The 25,726-nt window shown below is 37.4% G+C and overlaps 1 protein-coding gene and 1 long non-coding RNA gene across 2 annotated transcripts in view; both read left to right on the top strand.

The window, feature by feature from the left end:
- Window positions 1-25,726, top strand: part of LOC107791916 (DNA polymerase epsilon catalytic subunit A) — a 47,835-nt gene that overhangs the window by 14,348 nt on the left and 7,761 nt on the right. The window contains exons 16-35 of the mRNA XM_075221960.1: window positions 507-625; window positions 713-854; window positions 939-1,033; window positions 1,162-1,267; window positions 1,372-1,451; window positions 1,556-1,732; window positions 1,932-2,019; window positions 2,169-2,249; window positions 2,443-2,586; window positions 12,170-12,265; window positions 12,414-12,614; window positions 13,768-13,822; window positions 13,905-14,047; window positions 14,123-14,562; window positions 16,858-17,002; window positions 17,087-17,284; window positions 17,379-17,453; window positions 19,424-19,614; window positions 21,656-21,839; window positions 21,933-21,997. Coding sequence (XP_075078061.1) covers window positions 507-625; window positions 713-854; window positions 939-1,033; window positions 1,162-1,267; window positions 1,372-1,451; window positions 1,556-1,732; window positions 1,932-2,019; window positions 2,169-2,249; window positions 2,443-2,586; window positions 12,170-12,265; window positions 12,414-12,614; window positions 13,768-13,822; window positions 13,905-14,047; window positions 14,123-14,562; window positions 16,858-17,002; window positions 17,087-17,284; window positions 17,379-17,453; window positions 19,424-19,614; window positions 21,656-21,839; window positions 21,933-21,997 — 2,825 coding nt within the window. The remainder of the gene's footprint in view (window positions 1-506; window positions 626-712; window positions 855-938; window positions 1,034-1,161; window positions 1,268-1,371; window positions 1,452-1,555; window positions 1,733-1,931; window positions 2,020-2,168; window positions 2,250-2,442; window positions 2,587-12,169; window positions 12,266-12,413; window positions 12,615-13,767; window positions 13,823-13,904; window positions 14,048-14,122; window positions 14,563-16,857; window positions 17,003-17,086; window positions 17,285-17,378; window positions 17,454-19,423; window positions 19,615-21,655; window positions 21,840-21,932; window positions 21,998-25,726) is intronic.
- LOC142164273 (uncharacterized) lies at window positions 24,726-25,516 on the top strand. Its single transcript, XR_012694993.1, has 3 exons — window positions 24,726-24,867; window positions 25,184-25,233; window positions 25,377-25,516. It is a non-coding gene; the product is annotated as an uncharacterized LOC142164273 (long non-coding RNA).

The raw sequence follows: 25,726 nt of genomic DNA, 5'->3' as shown, positions 1-25,726 counted from the left end.
GCGCAGCTTAAGCGAGGCAAAGCGCCCTCCTTGAGCTTTTCTGAGCTTCAGGGCTAAAACGCGCCTTAAATGAGCCTTTGACAGCGATGATTTTAGGAAATTGATAAGGTAAAAAGAATTCCCCGACCCCACACTGTGGGAATACACTGGGCTTGTTGTTGTTGTTGCTAAAGTAAAATGAATATGGACGAGGGTAAAGCACACTTAAATTTTTTTTCTTATTGAAAAGTATATGTTAAAATTTATTTTCTGGAGTGGATTAGAATGAAATATCTAATTCTTCTACTTCTATACCCTTCGTGTGGATTTTTTATAGCTGGCACCCAATCGGCACTCAAAACATCAAGTGCTGAACAGCTGGCACATACTGACTGTTACTTCTGTTTCCTCCCCTAATGGGTGAGGAACTTGATGTTGGGGGCATTGCATCTCTTTGTTGTGCATGTAGTGTGCATTTTATATTTGGTAACCATTTTAAATTAACTTTAGTTACTTGATTCCATCAGCCACCATCAATAGTTTCAGATGAGATATGCACTGCATGCGACTTTAATCGTCCTGGCAAAAAGTGTCTCCGGAAGCTTGAATGGGTTTGGCGTGGTGAAACGTACATGGCAAAGAGAAGGTAAACTTTTTAGTCATCTATTACAAAATAGGCAACTTTATATGGATTGCTACTGAAACTTGAAATTTTGTTTATACCAAATATCAGTGATTATTACCACATAAAGAGGCAGCTCGAGTCTGAACTTGTCGAAGTAGGAGATGGTCAACGATCAAAGTCTTTTCTTGATTTGCCTAAAGCAGATCAACAAGCAAAGCTGAAGGACCGCTTAAAGAAATACTGTCAAAAGGTAAGTGCTGAGTTTGGTGTGCGATCTTACTTTCACTTCCTTTTCTAGCACAATTGAATGGTCCATTTCTTTCTATTTTCTTAGGCATATAAAAGAGTCCTGGAAAAGCCGGTCACAGAACTTCGAGAAGCAGGGATCTGCATGCGAGAAAATCCTTTCTATGTTGACACCGTACGGAGGTAAGACCTGGTTATGTATCGTTTGTTCATCTATAGTATTTTGACTTGCTGTACTATGACACCATCAGTTTGGAATTTTTCAGCTGTTCCCAAGTTTTCTCATATGAATTTTTGTTTTCTATTAAAAGTTTCCGAGATAGGCGATATGAATACAAAGGGCTTAATAAAGCTTGGAAGGGTAAGCTGTCTGAAGCAAAGGCTAGTGGAAATTCCATAAAAATTCAAGAAGCACAGGTGCATTCATGTGTCTTTCTACTAGTTGAGCTCACTCTGGTTTTGATGAGTATAAATAATGTTATATATCACTAATCGATCTACATTTTCATTGATTTTCACAGGACATGGTAGTTCTATACGATTCATTGCAGCTGGCTCATAAATGCATTTTGAATTCCTTTTATGGTTATGTCATGCGAAAGTATGTTTATTTGCTATTTCTCAGCACACTGTCCTGTGCTGTTCTATGTAGCAATATATTTCTTCAGGCAATGTCACTACAAAGTTTCCTTTCCCCTTCTTCAGGGGTGCAAGGTGGTACTCAATGGAGATGGCTGGAGTTGTTACATATACGGGCGCAAAAATCATTCAGAATGCTCGGTTATTGGTTGAAAAAATTGGAAAACCCCTCGAATTAGACACAGATGGTATCTGGTGTGCATTACCAGGCTCTTTTCCTGAGAATTATACATTCAAGACAAAGTATGATTTAGTTCTTAAGATGCATTGTTTTTTCAAGTGTTATTACTATCACCCTTTCTTCTATTCTTGTAATCCGTGTGTATATATTTATTTTCGAAGATAAATTCTTTTTTGTAAAGGTATATCCTTTATATTAAGAATGGTAATTTTTCTCTGCTGTGATACTGGATATCATGATGATTATGGATATGTATTTCAGAGATCCCAAAAAGAAGGTGACGATCTCCTATCCTTGTGTTATGCTGAATGTTGATGTGGCAAGAAACAACACCAATGATCAGTACCAGGTTTGAGGGGACACTGGTCCTGTACTTTGCTTGTTTCACTTTCAGATGGTTCTTGCATGACTGTTATTATTTGTGTTGTAACCTTAAAGAAACTAGAAACATCGTTTTCTACTGTATAAAAGAAATTATTGTGTTCTTCCATATCTCAGACTCTGAAGGACCCCATCAATAAGACGTATACAACACACAGTGAATGCTCAATTGAGTTTGAAGTCGATGGACCATATAAGGTGAAGCACAAACACCTAGCACTTATCTTTAAACAAACTTCAGTGTTCATTTTGTCATCCCTTTTTGGAACGTTCTGCTGTTTAATAAGGCATGATAACTCACTAGAACATTAACTTACCAATTTCAAAAAAGAAAAAACTAAGGCATGATAACTATGTTGATCATCCTTCTAATTTGTTCTTCTGCAAGCAGGCAATGATTCTTCCTGCTTCCAAGGAAGAAGGTATTCTGATTAAGAAGCGCTATGCAGTTTTCAACGATGATGGTACACTTGCTGAGCTTAAAGGTTTTGAGATTAAACGTAGAGGTGAGCTAAAGCTCATCAAAGTTTTCCAGGTACTCTCTTCATTTGTTGAATACCCAACTTATCCTTTTCTTTCGAGTATAAGTTGTTATTTCCTCTCTTATATACTTTCTGAAATCGTTTTCTCAGTTATTGTGTCCATTCACTTGTCACCAATTGCTGTAAAAAAGAGAAAGCAACATCCAGCCTTCATGTTGTTTTAGTTTCTGATTCCAGCCGTTTCCTGATTCAGCATAGATTCCATTTTCTTTTGTTGTTATGTTGCAGCTGTCAGATTCTGAGACCCTTTAACATACATATATTTGAATCTGATAGATCTGTTCATCTAGAGCAATGTTAATTAGTTCGGTTTGCGGAATGATAAGGGGACAGCATTTACTCCTTATTTTAACATGTAGAATACTTGGAGTAGGCTTCTTTAAATGATACCACCAGGATATTTGAAGTAACTCATCTAAAATGTAGTTCTTTTTTTTTTTCTTTTTGAAATTCAGAGGAACTTTAAGATATAAAATGGGTCAGCAATCAATGCTCAGTGTTTGGGAAAATGGTGTAGTAATATGCAAATTATTAGGTTGTGACTTTCTCAGTTATTCTCTGGCAAAATATTTTCTAACAGTTGATGAGACAAATATCTAGGTAACTCAACTTGCTAATTTATGGAACCCCATACCAGAGTACTGTTTCTCAAAATGACTTTACGTATGCATTTGTAGGGGTAACATATGGTAATCTTGATTTTGAGTAGCTCATATTAAACTTTTTGACCATGGTCTATATCAACTGCCAATTGGTACAATGTGTACTGATGTACTACCGATGTAGTTCTTTCCGTAGTTGACTTATTTGTTATGGCAAATCTTGTGACGTCTTTTCTTGGGTTTTTCTTTTTTGGGCTCAAAATTAGGATTCAAAGGGACTTTAATTCCCTTCTTTTTTTATATAGAAGTCCTAGGTTATACCATGTTAGATAAATGAGTGACTTTAGATGTTGAGAAGAAAAGTAACAAAGAAAAACTAGTTAAAATCGATCTTTTCTACTGTGCTAAGAATTCATGTCTGCTGGTTGTTTACATCTAAAATCATGTGATTCTTTCACATTGCCTTGTGAGTTAGTATTTTTAGGCATTGGTCTTCCCATTGCTTGGTATTAGATGGTGTTAAATTCAAGAAGAAGAAGAAGACTTCTCTGTATTTCTTGTGTATTTTACATCTCACCTCAAACTTGTCTTTATGCAGAAGTCCTACAACTATTCTAGGAAATAAAATAAAAGTGAATAATGACAGAATATTCAGTTAAGCTAATTATGATACAATCTTCCTACAATCAAGCTATTAATTAAAATATGATTCTTATCCTACAATTAAGTTAATCAACACTCTCCCTCAAGTTAGTGCAAAGATGTCGCACATGCCCAACTTGCAAATTAGTGTATGAAAAGTCCGTTTGTTGAGACCTTGGTAAACACATCAGCTAGCTGCTTTTCTGATGACACATGGAACAAACTCAAGACACCACTCATGACTTTTTCTTTGATGAAGTGTCGATCAATTTCAACATGCTTTGTTCGGTCATGCTGGACTGGATTATGATCTATGCTAATGGCAGCCTTGTTATCACAATTCAAAGAAAGTTTCCCCTTTTCAAACAATCTCAATTCCTGTAGTAGCTTTTGTAACCACAAAAGTTCACTGACACCTTGGGCAACAACTTTATATTTTTCCTCTGCACTTTATCTGGCAACTACACTTTGCTTCTTGCTTCTCTAAGTAACCAAGTTTCCTCCTACGAGTTTACAATAGAGATCCAGCCCAATCCGCGTCTGTCAAGGCTTCTATCTAGAGGTGACCATGTTCGGAGAAAAGCATACCTTTTTCGAGAGCAGACTTCAAATACTGTAAAATGTGAAGGACAACTTGCATATGAGGGTCTCGAGGATCATGCATGAACTGACTCACCAGGTTGACTACTGAATCCGGTCTTTGATATCTTTCTTTATCAACTGACTCTCTAGTTTCACTTTGTAACTTGTGATAACTTTCAATGGGCGATTCTGCCGGTTTGCAACCTGTCATACCGGTTCCTTTCAAGAGAATCAAGAATATACTTCCTTTGAGAAATAAAGATTCCTCTTTTTGATCTAGCAACCTCAATTCCAAGAAGTAATGCAATTTTCCTAGATTCTTGATTTGAAATTCCTATGCCAACAGCTTCTTCAACTTCTTCAACTGGATCATCTCCTGTCATTACTATGTCATCAACATAAACTATTAGAAGAGTGAGTTTACCCTTTTGATTTTTTATAAAGAGGGTGTGATCATCATTGCTTTGTTGGTAGCCCAATGAGATCATTGCTTTGCAGAATCTGTCAAACCAAGTTTTAGGGGACTGCTTTAGTCCGTACAAGGCTTCCGTCAATATGCCTACTTTTCCTTGACTTTGATCAGTATCAAATCCAGGAGGAATCTCCATGTACACCTCTTCTTCGAAATCTCCATGAAGAAGTGTGTTCTTCACATCAAACTATTGTAAGTCGCGATCAAGATAGTTGTACAAGACAAAAGAATTCTGATAGTGTTCATTTTAGCAACATGGGCATATGTCTCTTGATAATCCACTCTATAAGTTTGAGTGAATCCCTTAGTCACCAGTTTTACTTTGAATCTTCCAATTGAGCTGTCAGTTTTGTGCTTCATAGTGAAGACCCGTTTGTAGCCAATAGACCCTTGTGGTTCTACCCTTCCCCGGACCTCGTTAAATGTAGATAACTCACCATTAGAAGAAGATTCAACTTCGGCAGATTGCATGATGACTTCTCCTACTCTATTTCTGCTTGAGTAAGTTTTCACATCAAGCCTTTCCAAACGCCTAATAGTCTCCCCCTGAATTCTTTCTCCAATTTTATTTTCCACAGTGGTAGTGGTTTCAATAGTGGAACTTGGGAGAATCATATCTTCCTCATAATATTGAAATAAGGCTCATATTCTCGAAAGGTATTTTGTGCCGTTGTTAGTTTCCAAAATTTTTATCTTAGCCTCTTTAGATAGTTGTGTGAAAATAATCTTAGTCCCATATGTAGTAGGAGTAAAATATGTCCTACTCATATGTAATAGGAGTAGAATATGTATTATATATAGGGCTCATTGTATCATTGTTAATAAATAGATTTTTCTCCCATGGTATCAGAGCTTCAGTGAGAAAATTATCGTTGTGCGTCATTCCAGCGACATCCGGGAAGAAAGATCTCGTCGCCGTGCAATTTTCGGGCAACTTCGTCTTGTTCCCAGGGTTCATCACTGCTACAGTGGTACTGTCCATATACCAGTACCACCATCAGATTTAAAACCCTTGTGCGACCAAACCCTAGAAATTCCAGTCCATTGGAACAAAAAAGTCAGTCACCGTGCGTTTTTTCGGTTGGCGACTCAAGATTGATTTGCGTTATCTCCTCATCGGTAACTGTTGTGCGAAAACCAACACTACCATCTTGTTCGGAAAAGTCAGGTGACAAAACCCCAATCAATCGCTCCGGTAGAAAGTCTCTTACGCGCCTCCACGCGCCGCCAGAACTAGGGTTCCGGCGAGCTACAATAACTTTCCGGCTCCTGTGAGCCATTCCGACCATTTTTTGACAAAACTTCTTCAGGACAACTTAGTCGTCCAGTGATTCCGAGCCTACCCATATAAAGTACATCAAATTGTGACAACTTTTATTTTTTTTGGCGTGAATAGTGCATTTTTTCCGACGTGAACAATGATTTCCCAAGGTGAACAGTAATTTCCAGAAAAGGTTTCTGTTTTCTGGTGGTGTTTTAGAACCTATTTTGTAGTATGAAGTCGAATGATCAACTTGCAGATATTTTCACCAAGTCCCTCACTGGTCCTCGTATTAGTTACATATGTAACAAGCTCGGTACATATGATTTTTATGTACCAGCTTAAGGGGGAATGTTAGATGGTTATGTGTAAATAATCCTAGTCCTATATGTAGTAGGAGTAGAATATGTCCTAGTCTCATATGTAAGAGGAGTATAATATGTTTTACGGAAAAAGGTCCAAATTTGCCCTTGTACTATACGAAATTGAGCACATTTGCCCTTCTTTAATACTTTAGCTCAAATATGCCCTTACCGTCACATAGTTGGTCCATATATGCCCTTAGAGTTACACAGTTGGCCCATATATGCCCTTTTCGAAACGGAATCCACCTAAACTAATTAGCTCTTTTATTAATTGTATTAAAGTGTATTACAAACACTATTTTCTTTATATTAGTACTTTTTTTTATTTATCTTTTCTTTTTCTTTTTTTTAATTCCTTTTTCTTTCTCCCTTATCCGATTTCCTCCATTACTGATGTCTTTTCCATTTTCGTCATCAATTTAACTTGACAAAACTCATGAATTCCAATTACTAAGAAAATTCTCCCATAAGAATATTTTTACAGATCATATGTTTGTCAATTTTTTAATTTTTACTGAACATATATTTAGTTCTAAAATATTTAACAAAGTAAGATTGAAATAATATTTATGTAACAAAAAAACCCGAAAAATCCAACAAAACCGAATAATCCAAACCGATATAATTGGTTTGGTTTGGTTTTGATAAAAATCGAACTAACCCGTTCCATGTACACCCCTAATTTTCATAGTTAATAAAAAAAAAATAGAAAATGTCGAGCTTAAAAAAGACTAAAAAAGGCTAACAACTCAAATTTATAACACTACAACTTGCACTCTAGGCTTTTAATCATTAAATTATTTTTCTGGAAAAAATTTAATATTTTGGTCTTTTGAGTATTGTTAAAGGTTGAGATATTTTTATTATTTTAAAGTTTAAACCATCATTTTTGAAATAATTTAATTTCGTTTATTTAGAGGGCCAGTGAAATTGGAACTTGATTACCTTATGGGAGAATTTTCTTAGTAATTGGAATTCATGAGTTTTTTCAAATGAAATTGGTGACGAAAATGGAGAAGACATCAGTAGTGGAGGAAACAGATAAGGGAGAAAGAAAAAGGAAAAAAAAAAGAGAAGAAAAGAAAAAAGAGCAAAGAAAAGAGAAAGGTAAAAAAAAGTACTAATAAAAAGGAAATGGTGTTTGTAATACAATTTAATACAATTAACGAAAGAGCTAATTAGTTTGGGTGAATTCCGTTTCGAAAAGGGCATATATGGGCCAACTGTGTAACTCTAAGGGTATATATGGACCAACTATGTGACGGTAATGGCATATTTGAGCTAAAATATTAATGAAAGGCAAATGTGCTCAATTTCGTATAGTACAAGTGCATATTTGAACCTTTGCCCTATGTTTTATATATAGGGCTCATTGTATTATTGTTAATAAATAGATTTTTCTCCCGTGCATTCTCACTGCCTCAAATTGAGTACTAATCATCTTATAAAATGACTGATAGCACGAGAAAACTTCACTTTTGGTCTTTAACAAATACAACCAAGTCATTCTAGTGCAACAATCTTTAAAAGTAACAAATCATTGACTACCAGACAAAGAAAATGTTTGAGTAGGACCCTATACATTAGAATGAATAGTCAAAAAAGGAATTGTACTTTTAGTATCACTTAACGGACAAAAATTTCTAGTATGCTTGCAAATTCACAAGCATTACAAGACAAAGATTCAAACTCAGTTCTGGAAAACAAACTAGGGTAGAACTTCTTCAAAGCAAAAATTGATGGGTGCCCCAACCCTCTAAGTCACTGTATTATTTCTTGGTTGGCAACCTTATTTCCTAAAAAAGACTGATCAAAGTCTCGAGTTAATCAATCCAATATAAGTCATCATGCAATCTACCACTGCCAATCTTCCCTGTTTAAAGTTCTTGAAAAACACAACGATCAGGAAAGAACTTGACAATACCTAAAGTTTTTTGTGATGGTGCTTACAGATAATAAGTTAACAGGAAACTCAAGTACATGAAGAACGAATTATAATATAATATCAGGTGTACAGAAAATAAAATTTATTCCAGAGACATGAGTTATGGAGCCATTGGCTATTCTGACATAATCCCAGTAAGAAAAAAAATTTACAGAAAAAGTTAATGGAAAAAGGTCTATGCGCCGGCACGTGGGATAGATACGTCGCCGGAGTTCACACTATTGGTGGCGCGTGTAAGCGCATGAGGCGGTCTTTGACGAAGCTATTTGCTGGAGTTTGGTCGCCGGTGCAAGATGAGGCTTATGGTGGTGTTGGTCTTTGAAAAAAACACTAATGAGAAAGGGTCTAAGTTGCGGACAACCACTAGGAGGGAGAAAAACTCGCCCTCTTTGATACAAAAGGAACCCTAGCGCTGCAGAGGGAGATAACTCACCTCAACAAGGTAACAATGACTCTGATACCATGTCAAATTCTAGAAGAAGAAAACTTCTCTGTATTTCTTGTGTATTTTACATCTCACCTCAAATTATACAAAAGTCCTACAGTTATTCTAGGAAAGAAAAGAGAGAATAATGATAGAATATTCAGTTAAGCTAATTATGGTACAATCTTCCTACAATCAAGCTATTAATTAAAATATGATTCTTCCCTACATTTAAGCTGGTCAACAGATGGATTTACTGGCTTACCTGAAAAAACTAGTGAATATTGTTTAGAGGGGTTTTGGGACAAATTGGGAGAACGTGTCGTGAATTGTGGCTCTGTTTTGTCCCTTTTGTTTTTGGGTTTATCACGGAGGATTGACAACGTGTGCATCCCGTAATAAGAAATGGACTTTGAGCTTAACTCAACCTCAAAAGCTAGCTCATGACGTGAGCATTACCCAAGACCATATAAGGAGACAATAACCTATCTACTCCATTATTGTGGACACTTAAAATGAAAATTTCTGTTATCTACAGATAAATTTTTGCTTTGTTGGAGGTTTTGGTGACTTGTTGCATGTAGCACCCAATGGAGTGACCTAGTAGTCAATGAAGTGGGTGAGAACTATGAGGTTTCAGGTTCAAATCCCAGCATAGGCAAACACACTAGGGGATTTCTTCTCATCTGTCAAGCCTCGGTGGACAGAGTTACCTGATACTTGTTGCTGGTGGGAGGTGGCAATTATTCGGTGGAATTAGTCTAGGCGAGTGAGGAAGTTAGGACCATTTCATCTACTGTTGCTCATAATTTATTCTAAACCAAAAAAGCTACTACTCTTGCCATTATATCCGGATGGCTTTTTATGTATTGGTTAACAGTTTGCCCTTTTCTATTTGATTGTACTCTATTAAACCGTGTGAGCATTCTAGCCACTCTTGCCTTTTTTTTTTTTTTTGATGATCGAGAAATCTGTCTGGGGCCGATCCTTTGGACTAACCGCAGCTTTCGAAACTCGGTGGATAATGGGCCCGCCCCTCTACCCTTCTCCACTTAAATACCAGGCTTTGCTTTGCATGGTGTGGGGGCTTGAACCTGTGACCTAAGACACAAATCCACCACCCTTTGCCACTTGAGCTAGGCCCTGGGGGCGTGTCATGTTCTACTTCATACGCAATAATATCTGGAAAAAATATAGCCTAACTTTGATTTATTATAAAAATACATTGCTTAGCATAATTTGATTTTTTTTTGAATAAAATAATAAATTTTATTAATATTATGGACAAGAAAAACATGCCCGTATACAAGAAGTATACCAAAAAGTAGAAAACTTTACAAAAAGAGATTGTTTTCTACGAACGACTCCCAATCATCTATACACTCGTGAATCTTATGGGTGCACCAAAAAGAAATAAGGGATAAAAAAGTACTTCTCAACTGAACAAAATTCATCTCGACACCCTAAAAACCTCTCCTATTTCTTTCCCTCCAAACGACCCTCAAAAGAGCCAGCGGTGTAAGCTTCCACGCCCTGCTTCTCCTTCTTCTACCATAATTCCAATTGAAATCGCATCTTTTACCATGCCCGACATCACCCAAGATAAACCAAACCAATTTAGTATCTCCCACCATAACCTCAATGCAATTGAACAATGACTAAGGAGGTGATCAACACCTTCCCCGAACCCTTACACATGAAGCACCAACTGACATAAGCAATCTTCGTGTTCCTCAGGTTCTCAGCCGTCAAGATTACTCTTCTTGCTGCTAACCAAGTGAAAAAGCATACCTTTCTTGGATCCTTCATTATCCAAATCGAACTATTCGGAAAAGCAACCTCCTTCCTAGGCTGAAGCTTTCCATAATAAGATTTAACTTAGAACACAGCATTATTCCCCAAACCCCACCTCCATGCATCGTGACTATCCTGTTGTGGACTTTGTTTATGAAGTAACTCAATCAGGCTTTGGAACTTCCCCACCTCCCATCCTGAAAGTTTCTCTTAAATCTCAAGTCCCAAAACACTAACTCCATCATGTATCCTTCTGGCACGTTGGACTGTCATCTCCTTCTGGCATGATATACTTTAAAATGTTAGGAAACATACTGCTCAAAGTGTTGTCCCACACTACCTTTGTCCCCAAAACTAACCCTCCTTCCATTCCCAACCTGAAAAAATACATTTTCAGTAAACTTTTCCCATCCCTTCAATATGTTTCTCCACAACCCGCAACCATAAAGCATAGCGACTTTCTCTGTCCTCCATCCCCCTTCCAACACCCCGCATTTACCAGCTACCACCTCCCTCCAAAAAGCATTTTCCTGTCTCGAATCTCCATGACCACTTTCCTAGTAAGGCCTTATTGAAAACCCTTAGATCTTTAACTCAAGACCAGTCCAACACTTGGAGAGGTGACTGTCTCCCGCCTCACCAAGTGAAACTAACTTGCTCCATCTGACAAATCAGATAGAACATTTCCTTAAAGTCTTCCAACATTCCGGTGATACTAGCTGGTGCCTACAACAAGGACATAAAATATGTGGAAATGCTCGATAATGTGCTCGTAAGTACTTACTTTCCACCTTTGGACACATATCTTTTCTGCTAACCAGCGAGCCTCTTCTCAGCCCTTTCTAGTACCGGGTTCCAAGCTGTTTGATCTTTATGTGAAGCACCTTGTGGCAAGCCAAGGTAGAGAGTGGGAAGCGCCCCAATTTTGCAATTCAAAACCTGTGCTAAATCTGCTACATCCTCCAACACTTTTGAGGTTGATCTTTAGCCCTACACGACCTGAAACCATGTTAGCACCTGTCCCAAGTGTTCCAGTTGATCCCTGTCAGCATCACAAAAAACCAAGGCGTTATCGGCAAACAAAAGACGTGAAACCTTGATGCTCCTATTTCCCCCAACTGCACCAGTGAAACCCCTCAATAATCCGCCACCACAGCTCTATGCATCATTCTGCTCAACGCTTCTATAACAAGAATGAGAAGCATAGGAGATAAGGAGATAATTTGATTATCAAAGCTACTACGACCCATTCGCTCAATCTTGAATAATGCGGTCAATTAGGATCTCCCATATCAGTACTACTGAATGTTTCGGTGATTACTAGATAATATTAATCTACACCTAATTGTCCATTGGATTTGTCTATCATTGTTGGAAGATGAGGAATAACGGCATTCTCCGCTCTGATATTTGAAATAGATGCTTCTATTTGCTTCGTTGAGTTTTTTTGTTTTCATATGAATTGGTTCTTGGGTAAAAACATATGCAGGCTGAGCTTTTTGATAAGTTCCTTCATGGATCAACCTTAGAGGAATGCTATTCAGTAGTTGCTTCAGTTGCGGATCGGTGGCTTGACCTGCTTGATGTAAGTGAAGATTTATCCGAGTAAACTGTTGTGATGTTCTTAATTTCAAGCCTGCCATGTATAACTACAACTTATTATGCAAATGCGATCATAGTGGCATTTGTTAAAATTTATCATAGTTGCAGTTATAAATCTATTGTTTCTCCAGAATCAAGGCAATGATATTGCGGACAGTGAGTTGCTTGATTATATATCTGAATCAAGCACAATGAGCAAGTCTCTAGCCGATTATGGTGAGCAAAAGTCATGTGCAGTAACCACAGCAAAAAGGCTTGCTGATTTTCTGGGGGATGCAATGGTCAAAGATAAAGGGTTGCGTTGTCAGTATATTGTTGCATGTGAGCCAAAGGTATACCTGTTTGATCTTAGTTTGGTACCCCTCTTGTATTCAAAGCTATCAACTTGTGTTTCCTCGTCAATTATGAAATCAAGTAATGAAGATATTGTCATGACTTTTATTTGGTGTTGCCTTTTACGTTCACTGTAATACTGTGAAGGGAAATGGAAACACATCCAGGAAGTTGGTGCGGAAAGCCGAGTAAAACCAGAAAGGGCTGCTTGGCTATGTTCTTTATCAAAGATGGAATACTTTGCTCTTAGCTTCATTATTCTTTTCTCATTTGGATGAGTCCTGTTAAGATGTCTCTAACTTCTGAAATAGTTCTTTTGGACAAGTTGTGGTCAATTCATATTATAATCCTCGTCTTGGCCAGGAAATATGCTACGATATGCCCCTTCTGAAACGCTAAAAAATTCTTTCCCTCTAGGTGTTCCATGACAGTGATAATTAGTTTTCTGTATTCATCTATAAATTTGTCATGTTTCTTCATTTGACATCATCAAGCGATTGACTTACATTTACTGGAACCTTTGTTATCTGAAGCTGTACTGGTTTATCATAACTTGAAAGCCTTACTAAGGACCAAATAACTGGCTCATATAACATTTTTTGGATTGTTGACATAAGTTGTTGGTTCAAGAGCAAAACTCTACTACAAGAGTAAATTTCTCTGCGAACATGCTTGGTTTCTTGAGCTTATTTACATGCCATTTTTGCTACTTCACTTGCTTATGAATATTCCTCAGCTTTGTTGTTAGCTCCTCTATAGTGCATCATTCACAAACTGGATGTTCTGATACTATTCTTTCCCAGGTGGTGATGTTTCTACACTTGGAATAAGTTTGTCCAATGTGAATATTGGGGGAACAGAAAGAAAATTTTAAAACTAGGGCCACTAAAGGTTATATTGATATGATAGATTATCCTAAATTTGGAAGAAATTATAGAAGGCATGTTATATTTTGAAGGCATTCCTATCATTTCTGTTTGAAAAGGTAGTTCATGCATGCAGTTGACTCCCGGATTGAGAGTGAACTGGCTTTAAAGAGCTAGAGTACCTACCCTATAAAATTTTAGTTTTTGTACTGTGATGTCTCTTACTTGCCATAAATTTGGCTAATCTGTTTCTTCAGTTAATTTTACGGTTGTCTTATATGTGCAGGGAACCCCAGTAAGTGAACGTGCTATTCCTGTTGCAATATTTGAAACTAATGCTGGTAAAGTTTTGTATCGACTTGCTAGAATTTATCTTTTACCTTACACAAAGAGCATTATTTGCTTATACATTTGGCTATCCAGATATCATGAGGTTCTATGTCAAAAAGTGGTGCAAAATATCATCAGAAGTTGGAATACGTTCCATTATTGATTGGTCTTATTACAAGCAACGGCTTAGTTCAGCAATCCAGAAGATTATCACAATTCCTGCTGCAATGCAGAAGGTATGTGTTATCTGTCTAATCTTATGTAAGATGTGGACATTTGCAACTTCCATTACATAATTCTGGATCTTTCAGGTTTCAAACCCTGTGCCAAGGGTGGTTCATCCTGATTGGCTGCATAAGAAGGTTCGTGAAAAAGAAGACAGATTTCGCCAACGAAAATTAAATGATATCTTCAGCTCAGTGAACAGAGATGATGCAGTGCCCAGTAAAAATTCTAAAAATCAGCAAAATATTGAAGACCTGGAAGACTTTAGACACAGTGGTAAATCGTCTATATATGGTCCGAGGCCTGTTGTACATCGTCATGGAGTCAACAAAGAACATCCGGTAAACACTAGTGATCAAGTGGACAATCAACAACAAAGTGGTCATGCTAGCAGTCTATGCAAGATGTTACCTTCACAAGAAATTGCTGCTGTGGAAGATATTGACAGGAATGTAGATTATCATGGATGGCTACAGCAAAAAAAGAGAAAATGGAAAGAGATTCGTGAGGAGAGGAAACGCCGAAGGTATGCTTATCTCTATAAGAAGGAGTAGTTTTCCAAAATATAGCATATTTATTGCGATTACTGATATATAAAAATCAAGCATAGGAAGTGAGGCAATTTCTATATACTATAACTCGCACAATGTGTCAACTGTCAAACTATGCGCGGAAGAAAACTAATGCAGCAGCCCAATAATTATAGTTACTAGACTAGCCTAAAAAGGAGATTTCATTGGGCATTAGAATTTGAGCTTCATGGGATAGGACTGCTACCTGAGAACGGTTCACCATAAAGGCTGTTGAAACTGCACATGCTTACCAGTAACTGGTTCTAATTCATTCTGGTTTGATGGGACAAACTGCAGGGCTGTTGCTGAGGACCATGCTGCCCCTCATTAGAAAAGTCCTTTTTGTTTATGCCTGCATGAGAATTAAATGTGGTTTACTTTGCTTTTCCTCATAAAGTTCATAATTTGACGTGTCTGTAGTCTGCCATAAACTGGGCCATTTTCAAAATTTCTTTTTTCTGCAGATGAAGGAATTAACAAAAGAAATCAAATACGAATGCCACTGATTATCATCATTTGCGGAACAATGATTAGCATCTTTCTTTTTTACTTTAGGAGTTCCCGAAATGTCACTATGGAGTAGAAAAAAAAGTTGAGATGCTTCCAGGGCTTTGGTTTAACGGTAAATGTAGTACAATGCAAAATATGTGGTAGGCACACGTCGTGGGGGTTTGAATCCTGACTGGTGCACTAAGTTTGGTATTTAAGTTGAGAAGGTTAGAGGGATGTGCCTTATTATCCACCGAGTTTTGGAGCTGTAAAAATGAATTCTTTTGTTATAGAAAAAGTTGGGATTGTTTTTGTAAGGTAAGGAAAGATAAGTAGAATGATGGTGTTAGTTGGCAACTATCAGAATGAAAACTTGAATTATCCTCATCTTCAATATGTATAAGTGACATACCTTAGTAGAAGAAATAAGGGTGGCCAAGCCTATAGTGCCAAAACATAAATTCATCTTTATCTAGAAAGAAATACTTCCAGAAGTTTGAGTAGGTCCATTCCAAAGATACATCAACATCCAAGTAGTGGAGTTGGTCAGTGTGTCTAGTGTTTTATTGTCTTCCCCAAAGTTGCATCCTAAAATTTGTAGCGAGAAGGGGAGAATTTGGTCATACTATATGAATGTCTCGAGATTTTGCTAACAAAGAACAATTTTCAAGAAGTTTAGGAACATATAAACCAAATGCAGCGTTAAGGTGTCAGAAACAATAATTAAACCTTTTCCTGCAATAGAAGCTAAGGATCGATTTGTTTGCAAATGTTAGAATGACAGAGTAAGAAGTGTAAGTGAAAAAAAAATGTGAAAGGCAAGTCACGTGATCGCCAGCACCTGAATCTACTATTGAAAGTGCAGGATCAGGTAACATCTAGAGCAAGAGAGCAAGAAGAATCAGGACTTACTGGAATTGACCAAGAAATCTATACACATTCTCTAATTGTTCCAAAATGAATGACAATTTTAGACATAATGGAAGATTGAGATTTTGATTTAAAAAATAAATGTACCATCCTTAGAAGTTTCCTCTGCTGACGACTAATCTAATGCAGATGAAAAAATAGAATATAGATGCAATCGCCCAAGCAAAAATACATTGTCGGCTAAATAATGTTCGCCAGAATAATGCTCGGGATAGTGCACAGAATAGTGAACAGTAGCGAGATAATATAGTCACTAGAAAGGATGTGGTGACAGAAATCTAATAGTCATAGAAAAGCAAAATTAAGTGGAAAAGAATTCTACAGGCACTAGAAAGAGCAGGGACAGAGTTTTGACAAGGTCCCTGGAACACACAGAGAATTGGGGTTATTTCTTCATAGTGCTTTGGTACCATGAGAACATACCATAAGAATAGAGTACAACTACAACAAAACAATTACTATGCCGCAGTCCCATAGAGCATGGGAAAGAAATTTTCTCAATTGAGGACTCGGTTAAATATGAAGGAAGAATGACCTCCATTTATGGGTGGAGGAAGCCTCTTACCTACATCATTCATAACATCACATTTCTCACAGGTCACACCTACTGCAGGACCTCGTTATGCAAACAATAAGGAATATCACATCGCTGTACAACTTTCATTATTGTTGTCTTGGACTCTGTTAAATATCTCCTTAAATACGCACAAATAAGTCAAATCAGGCACAACATATATTCAGATTCGAATATTTCAACATCTCTTTTTCGATTGAACTCTCTGTGGTGCATCATTGCTTGTTCTTATGATGATGTACTTGGTGTTTGTTAGGTTGGATACCTCAAGGACAGTAAACCATGTTAATGGCAGTACTGAATTGTCTCATCACATGGTAAACCACAAACACCAGGGTAGAACTGGGGTTAATTCCTACTTTGAGCGACATGAATTAGCTCTCACACGAAGTCACTGGCAGGTGATGTTGCTCATATGATTTTAATGAGCATTCTGCTGAATCCATTTCTTCCATTGGTGCTTATGTAATTTGCTTTTCCTTCAGATAGTTCAGCTTGAGCCTACTTCACAGCATGGACAATTTTTTGCATGGGTAGTTGTGGAAGGAGTCATGCACAAAATTTCAGTAACTATCCCCCGAGTGTTTTACCTCAACTCCAAAGCTCCTATAACAGAGGAATTTCCTGGAAGACGTGTCAACAAGATTCTTCCTCATGGACGCCATAGCTACAATTTAATTGAGGTACATTGATCATAATCAGTTCTGGTCATCTTTTAATATGCTTGGCTGCAAAGGTTCTAGGTTCTCTCATTGCACTTTTGCTGTTTTTTACTAGGTTATTATTGATGAGGATCAATTCAAGTCGGAGAGCAAAAAGCTAGCAGCTCACCTTGCTGATCCAGAAGTGGAGGTTAGCATGCCTTTTGCCGAAAGTTCTGTGTTATTCATAAACCTGAACATGCTTGCATGCATGTTCTTCAGTCGTAAATGGCAATCACAAATGTAACCAGAATTTTACTTTTGATATCAAGTTCTTTTATATGATACAACAGGTGTTTTTCGTTCCATTTTGTTTTAAAAATTGGATCCATTGTATACTAAATCTACTGTTAATAATGGTTTTGATTGGGCAATTGCTCATACATGTTATTCTCTGGAATAATGTTCTTGAATTTCCTGCTCTTGATCTTTCTTTTGCCTTTCTATATTCAAAAACTTGAAATCTGTAGCTTGAGATTTTTTTATGCATGACCTAGTTTTACTTCATATTTGTTTTATATTTGTATTACTCTTTTATTAAGAGGATGTACTGAAAAGCGGAATATAATGAATTGACAATAAAAAGAGTGTGGGTGTAGATCCAATTCAAAATATGTATATTGATAAACTTGAAACATCATAATTACCCAAAAAACAAAACTTGAAACATCATACTTTTTTTCTTGAATCTCCTTAAAAATTATTAAGTGCAACACAGCCCGAATAGATGATCTGTAGAATGAACTAGTAACGTAATGGGCAATATCTGAATATGAAAGCTAAGACAAAATTCCTAAATTCAAGTGCATTTGCACTTTCATGTCGTAACAGAATTTTAAATACTGTGCCAAGTCTGGTGTTAATTGGTACAATTTGGTCTCAAATATTTATTTTTTCTTGGTACCAATTTATTTCTATAAAATTAGATTTAAGTATGGAAAATCATAGATCTCAAGAAAATAAGTCATGAATTATCAACACTATATGTTATGGGAAGTCTTTACACTTATTAACCCCCACCCCCCCAAAAAAAGATGTGAAGTCTTCCATTACTCTATACTTAATTTATGAATTGTATATCATTAATTTGACATTTCTTTAAGCGAAAAACAAAAAATATAGTTGTGTGATTTTTCCTTACATCGGTGAAAGAGATAAAAAACTAAAAGAAAAAGATCGTTAAGACATGTTTTCACCAAGAACAACCAATTTTCTAACCAAGACCTAAAAAAGATTACAAAGTAAAGAATGAAGAACATCAAATTTTCATTTTCATTTAACCAGCGCCTTCTCTGTACTTGAGATGTCTATGATGTATTTGGTCCTCATAGAGCACCAGGTTTTGTAGAACCAATAAATAGATATGCTTTTGGCTGTTGAAATAGGATGATATATTTTTTGATAACCGAGAAATTCCCGAGTGAAAGTGGCGCAAGGTTCGTAACTCGGCGGATAATGGGCCCGCCCTTCTACCCTTCTCCACTTAAATACAGGGCTTTTGTCCGTGGCAGGTTTTGAACCTGTAATGTGAGCCTATCCTACATCAGGAGTTGCTCTCTCACCACTAGACCAAAGCCCTGGGGGCAAAATAGGATAATATTACCAGCTTAATTATTTTTCACATGGAGAACCCTTTTATCTTCTTCCTATTTGTCAATAAAACTTCCTTTTTCTAGATGAGGAGAAGATCCCATGTAAATTATCTTTACTAGTAACATAATTTTAAGTTGTTACTAGATGAGAACCATGATAGCAGTAGCACAATACTTTATGCAGAGACAGTCTTTTCATGGACAAAACATGCATGCAATATAAAGTGGTGGATCTTCCCCTTTGCTTATATCAGCCTTAATACCTGAGTAGTAATTCCCAAGGTGTAGATATACTTCCACTTTCATTGGGTTTCTAAGATTTAGTATTTATTTTTTCCTATGCACTCCAATTTTCAGTCAGCAAAGTGTGTGTGTGTGTGAATATAAACCCCATATGTTAGATTTATATGTTTCATATTGTGACACGTTTTGCTGAAAAAGCATTTCTCTTTAACTCTTACTCTTCTGGTCGAACGTTGAATATCTGTCTATAAATGCTGCGACATGGCTTACGAGATTGTTTGATCAGGGAATATATGAAACAAAGGTTCCATTGGAGTTCAGTGCTATTCTCCAGACGGGTTGTGTTTGTAAAGTTGATAAAGCAGCTAAAAAAAGGAATCCACAAGATGGTTGGAGTTTGAGTGAGCTGCATATGAAGACAACCACTGAGTGCCCGTATTTGGACCAGTCAATAACTTTCTTCTACTTATATCACAGGCAAGTTAGGCTCCCCTTTCATTCTAGTATATACCTGCTAAAAACTACAACTAAAAGTTTCCATTTCAAGTTTGATATTTTATGTGCTTATGATGAATCATGATACATTATGTTTAATTCAACGTGCATGGTAAAGACTTGTTCTATAGAGGAAGCATGTTGGTGGGTGACACTGTCTTACGAGGATAGATATAACAGTTCTGTTTCACCAAAATTAAATCTTTGAATATATTTTCACTTGACCGTAACAAAAAAAAATAAAATTCTCTCCACGTATTAAAAATATCCTCTTTGCATATTATTCTGATAGTAAGCATCCGGGTTCCAAATCCCAAATTCTGAGGTATTTCTGTAAATCTCAAACTTAAACTAAAATTACCCGTGGTTGACTGTTGGTACTCTATAGACATGATTACTCGTAAACTACCAGGTAAAACCCATTCACTTGCCAAACTCTTTCCTGCTAAGAATTACATCAAGCAAATAGTGCTCTAATACATAAATATTGCTCGGAAGTACCAAAATCATTGATGTCCAAATTTGTCTGCATTAATCTACTTGGGTTCTGAGGTGCTGCCTTACTTTGCTCACTTCTGATGTAAATTACTTGGGTATTACTTACGGCTTATCTATTTGGCTTGTTTCTTGGATTGATTATCCCATTTCTTAGTCAGACCACATTGAATGTTAAGGGATAAGGATTTCAACTGCAAGCATGAAAATAGAGTTAATTTGCTTCGTTTTTGGTGCAGAGGTAGTGGGATTGTATTTTACCTGTCGTATTATAATTTATTTTGTTTAATGTTGGCTCATTCAGTTTTCTCTGAATATTGCAAGTCCTAGTGGGATTTGTCATTTGGCGCAATGTATGCTAATTGTTTTGACCTAACTTTTGCCTTCTCTTCTATCTATCAAAGATACCTTTTGGATCCAAGTATGCAATTACTTACATGTCTTTTTCCATTGATCATTGTCCTTTTGGCTAGCTGGCATTTACCTCATCACTAGAGTTCAAATATAGTAGGGTCGCCTATGCTTTTCTCCTGCGGGGAAAAAGAGGAATCCTTGTGCTGCTCCTCAAATTAATGGCATCTAAGTGGTTGTTTCATTTTGAAGATTAAGATGTTTGAATATGAATATCTATCGAATTATTAAGATATTATCTCTAAATCTGAGTATTTCTTAGTTAAGATTGTTTGTTTTCTCAGCATTTGAATGTGTGTATTTATCTTATTTAAAAATTAGTAAATATAAATTCAGTGCCACCAGCTAATAATGCACTGCCTGGTGCTTACCATTAATAAACCGATTGTTTCTTTTTATGGAGAGGATTTTTGTTTTCAGTGAGCCACCAGCTAATAATGCACTGCCAGATGCTCCCCATTCACTTCTAACCTCAAAAAAGCTTCTAAAGTGTTACCATACTGCAACTAAGGGGACTATCAATAAAAACATTACTTCATTGTCTCACATGCTTTAGGGTTTAGTGGCATTTTCCAAAAAGACGACCAATACCTTTTCTGTCTAAACAAACTTGAAGCTAGTTCAACCAAAACTAAATCCATACACTCTCATTTGCTTTTAGAAGAGAAACCAAACCCAATTCTTCCAGAACGTCCTCCCAAAACAAACCCAAAACTAATTCAACCAAAACTAAATCCAAACACTCACATCTATACATTTGTGGTTCAAAATAGGACCCTTGTTCTCAAAACACTAAACCAAAATCCACGCTTTTTCTAATTCAAATGCAACATAATCAGAGCCTTAACATTTTACTTTAAATAACCAACTCTCGAATTTTCACGTAGGTGTAAGCAAACATGGAGTTCATCGCTGGTATTAATAAAGGGGTTTGCTAGAATGATATTAATTGTTCTCACTTCAATTGCAGGCATGTTGCTTTTTCTGAAATCCAATATCCATTTTCGCCACCAATTTTGTATCATCTAGATTTGGTCACACCAATGTTTAAGTCTGCATAAGTGTAGATCGTGCTAGTTATTAAGAATTAACATTTGATATCTGAATTACATTTCAGCTTGTCCGATGGACGAGCCATTTATGTGGGATATTTTCCTTCGTCCAAGATGATACATGTCGTGGTTGTTAATCCATTTCAAAACAAGGAATTATCACCACACATTCTTGAAAGACATTATTATGAAGCTTGCCAAACATTGTCTGGTCAGCCTATCACACAAAAGGAAGGTATTAGTTTTAAGGTAAGGTCATTGTTCTTTCAAAATAACATTCAATTAATAATGTTTTTGCTTTGATCTCATTTTTATCCTTTTTGTATTTTGACTCCTATTTAGGTGGATTATGTCAGGCACATCAAGGAAGCGGAGAGGAGTCTACAGAGAATAATAAATGAGCATAGGTTAATTTCCATTATCTTAATCCTTATCGTTTTTATTTTTTCAGTCTGTGGGCTGATAGTGTATAGTTTCTTCAGCCTAAACAATGTTCCACAGTGTTAGTTTACAGATATGTATAGTGTAGTCTTGTCCCACATTGGAAGAGGAGTAATATATCCTTGTAGTGTATAGCTATAAATAGGGACCTCTTGTATTGTATTTATCATCCAATATCAATAACATATTTTCTCCCGTGCTTTCTCACATGGTATCAGAGCATTAGTGAGAAACCCGTCGCTGTGCATCATTCCAGGGACTTCCGGAAGAAAGACCCCTTCGCCGTGCAATTTTCCGGCGACTTAGAAGGCTGTCCGTAAGAAAATCACTTTCTGTTGGTGTTGTGCAAAAATCAACACCACCACAAGACTCCCCAGGCTCAGGCGACCAAACCCCAGTCAACCCCACCGGAAAACACACGTCCACGCGCCCTCACGTGCCTGGAAAAGAAAAATTTTTCCGGTGAGATCTGATCGACACGCCGGCGCGTGAGTACTGTTCCGGCCAGATTTTGAAAAAGTTCCAGTTGAACAGTAGGATCGCCTGGTAATTCCGATCCTACCCTCACTGGTTTTGTTTCATTCCGACCACTTTGAGTTTACCCGTCAGCTACAGTAGATTTCGGCAAGCTATAATGTTTCCAGCATGAACAGTGTTTTCGGCGCAGAACAATGTTCTGTTTTTCTGCTGTAAACAGTGTTTTCAAGCTATTTCTTCTGTTTTCTCGCCGGAGTTACTTATTTCCACTATTTCAAGTTAACCCTACTACGACAAATTATAGCGACATGGGAACCGATGCTTTGAATAGTCAGATGGTTTCTTTAGCAGATTATATTGAGTTCCTTTAGTACAAAGCATATAAGCAGACATCTCGTAGCGACATGGTAACCGATGCTTTGAATAGTCGGATGGTTTCTTTAGCAGATTATATTGAGTTCTTTCAGTATAAAGCATGTAAACAGACATTTTCTGAGATAGCTTCTGTTGTTCAAACAGGTAATACCGTGACTTGTTTCTCCCAATCTTCATCCTGAGTCTTGGGTCATTGATTTAGGTGCATCAGATCATATTTCTGGTAACAAATCTCTTTTCATTACTATTTTGTATTCTCAATCTCTTCCAAAAGTCACAATGGCCAATGGGTCTCAAACCATGGCAACTGCAATAGGTCAAGCAAACCCACTTCCTTCCTTACCTTTAGATTCAGTCCTTTATGTTCCCAATAGTCCTTTTAATCTCATAGCTGTTAGTCGCTTAGCCAAATCACTTAAATGCGCTGTTTTATTTTTTGATGACCATGTTTTTATACAGGAACGCAGTACGGGGCAGATCATTGGTACCGGGCGTGAATCAAACGGACTTTATTACCTTATCCTTGCTAAATCACATGGACTCACATCTTGTCTTCCTTCTACAACTTTTCCTGTTACTGATTCACCAGATTTATTACATAAACGGTTGGGACATCCCAGTTTGTCAAAACTTCAGAAAATGGTATATGGTTTATCTCACTTGTCAGCTCTAGAGTGTGAATCATGTCAGCTCGGTAAGCATACTCGCTTCCATTTCCCTCGGCGTCTTGATAATCGAGCAGAGTCACCTTTTACTTTAGTCCATTCAGATGTTTGGGGTCCTAGTCGGGTCAGTTCCACATTGAGATTCTGCTACTTTATCAGTTTAATTAATGATTATTCCAGGTGCACTTGGATATTTCTGATAAAAAATCGATCTGAGCTGTTTTCTATTTTCCAGACCTTCCACGCTGAAATTCAAAATCAATTTGGGATTTTTATTCGCACATTTCGTAGTGATAATGCTCGAGAGTATTTGTCTTCCCCATTTCATCAGTTTATGAAATCTCATGGGATTATTCATCAAATATCTTGTCCGTACACATCTCAACAAAATAAGGTTGCTGAAAGAAAGAATAGACATCTTATTGAAACTGCTCGTACCTTACTCATACAATCTCATGCTCCGTTGCATTTTTGGGGAATGCAATTCTTACATCTTGCTATCTTATTAATCGTATGCCATCTTCAGCTATCCAGAACCAAGTTCCATTCTCTGTCATGTTTTTCCACTTACCTTTGTTCTCTCTTCCACCCTGTATCTTTGGAAACACTTGTTTTGTTCTATAACCTTACTCCAGGAACAGATAAGTTAGCTCCTCGTGCTCTTAAATGCGTATTTCTAGATTTCTCGAGAACACAAAAGGGATATTGATGCTACTCTCCTGACCTCCAGCGGTACCTTATGTCCGCTGATGTTACCTTCTTTGAAACCCAATCATACTTCACAGGTTCAGGTCATCACTTAGATATTTCTGAGGTACTATCAGTTTCATCTTTTGGAAATTCAGTCACTCCAGCTCCACCATCTACGGCTCCACCACCTATAGCTCCAGTTTCACCACCTATAACTTCAGTTGTAGCTCCACCACCTATAGCTCCAGTTCCTCCACGTAATCCAGTTTAACCTTCTGCAGCTCCACCACTCTTGACTTATCATCGTCGTCCACATCCAGCATCAGGCTCAGGTGATTCACGCCCCGCATCAGATTCTGCACCTACTGTGGACTTGTCTCCTCTTAGTCAACCAATTGCACTCCGCAAAGGTGTACGATCCACACTTAATCCTAATCCCCACTATGTCGGTTTAAGTTATCATCGCGTGTCGTCACCTCATTATGCTTTTATATCTTCTTTGTCCACTGTTTCTATCCCTAAGTCTACAGGTGAGGCACTATCTCATCCAAGATGGCGACATGCTATGATTGATGAGATGTCTGCTTTACATGGGAGTGGCACTTGGGAGCTTGTTCCTCTTCTTGCAGGTAAGTCTACAGTTGGTTGTCGTTGGGTTTATACAGTCAAAGTCGGCCCGGATGGCCAGGTTGACCAGCTTAAGGCTCGTCTTGTTGCAAAAGGATATACTCAGATTTTTGGGCTTGATTATAGTGATACTTTCTCTCCCGTGGCAAAAGTAGCATCTGTTCGTCTCTTTTTGTCCATGGCTGTTGTACGTCATTGGCCTCTTTATCAGTTAGACATTAAGAATGCTTTTCTCTACAGTGATTTTGAGGAAAAAGTTTATATGGAGCAACCACCTGGTTTTGTTGCTCAAGGGGAGTTTAATGGTTGTGTGTGCAGATTGCGCAGGTCACTATATGGTTTGAAACAGTCCCCTCGAGCTTGATTTGGTAAGTTCAACACAATTATTCAGGAGTTCGGCATGACTCGTAGTGAGGCTGATCACTCTGTGTTTTATCGGCATTCTGTTCCTAATCTGTGTATTTATCTAGTGATTTATATTGATGATATTGTTATTATTGGCAATGATCAGGATAATATTACTAATCTGAAGCAACATCTCTTTCAGCACTTCCAGACTAAGGATCTGGGCAGATTGAAGTATTTTCTAGGTATTGAGGTCGCTCAGTCTAGCTCAGGTATTGTTATTTCACAGCGGAAGTATGCCTTAGACATTCTTGAGGAGACTGGAATGATGGGTTGCAGACCTATTGACTCTCCTATGGATCCGAATGCTAAGCTTCTGCCTGGACAGGGGGAGCCTCTTAGAGACCCTACGAGATATAGGAGGTTGGTTGGCAAATTGAATTACCTCACAGTGACTAGACCTGACATTTCTTTTCCGGTGAGTGTTGTAAGTCAGTTTATGGATTCTCCCTGTGA

This window comes from Nicotiana tabacum, chromosome 9, assembly GCF_000715075.1.
Source record: "Nicotiana tabacum cultivar K326 chromosome 9, ASM71507v2, whole genome shotgun sequence".
Classification (NCBI taxonomy): Eukaryota; Viridiplantae; Streptophyta; class Magnoliopsida; order Solanales; family Solanaceae; genus Nicotiana; species Nicotiana tabacum.
Note: the sequence above shows the minus strand (reverse complement) of the source record. Positions and strands in the feature narration are given on the sequence as shown.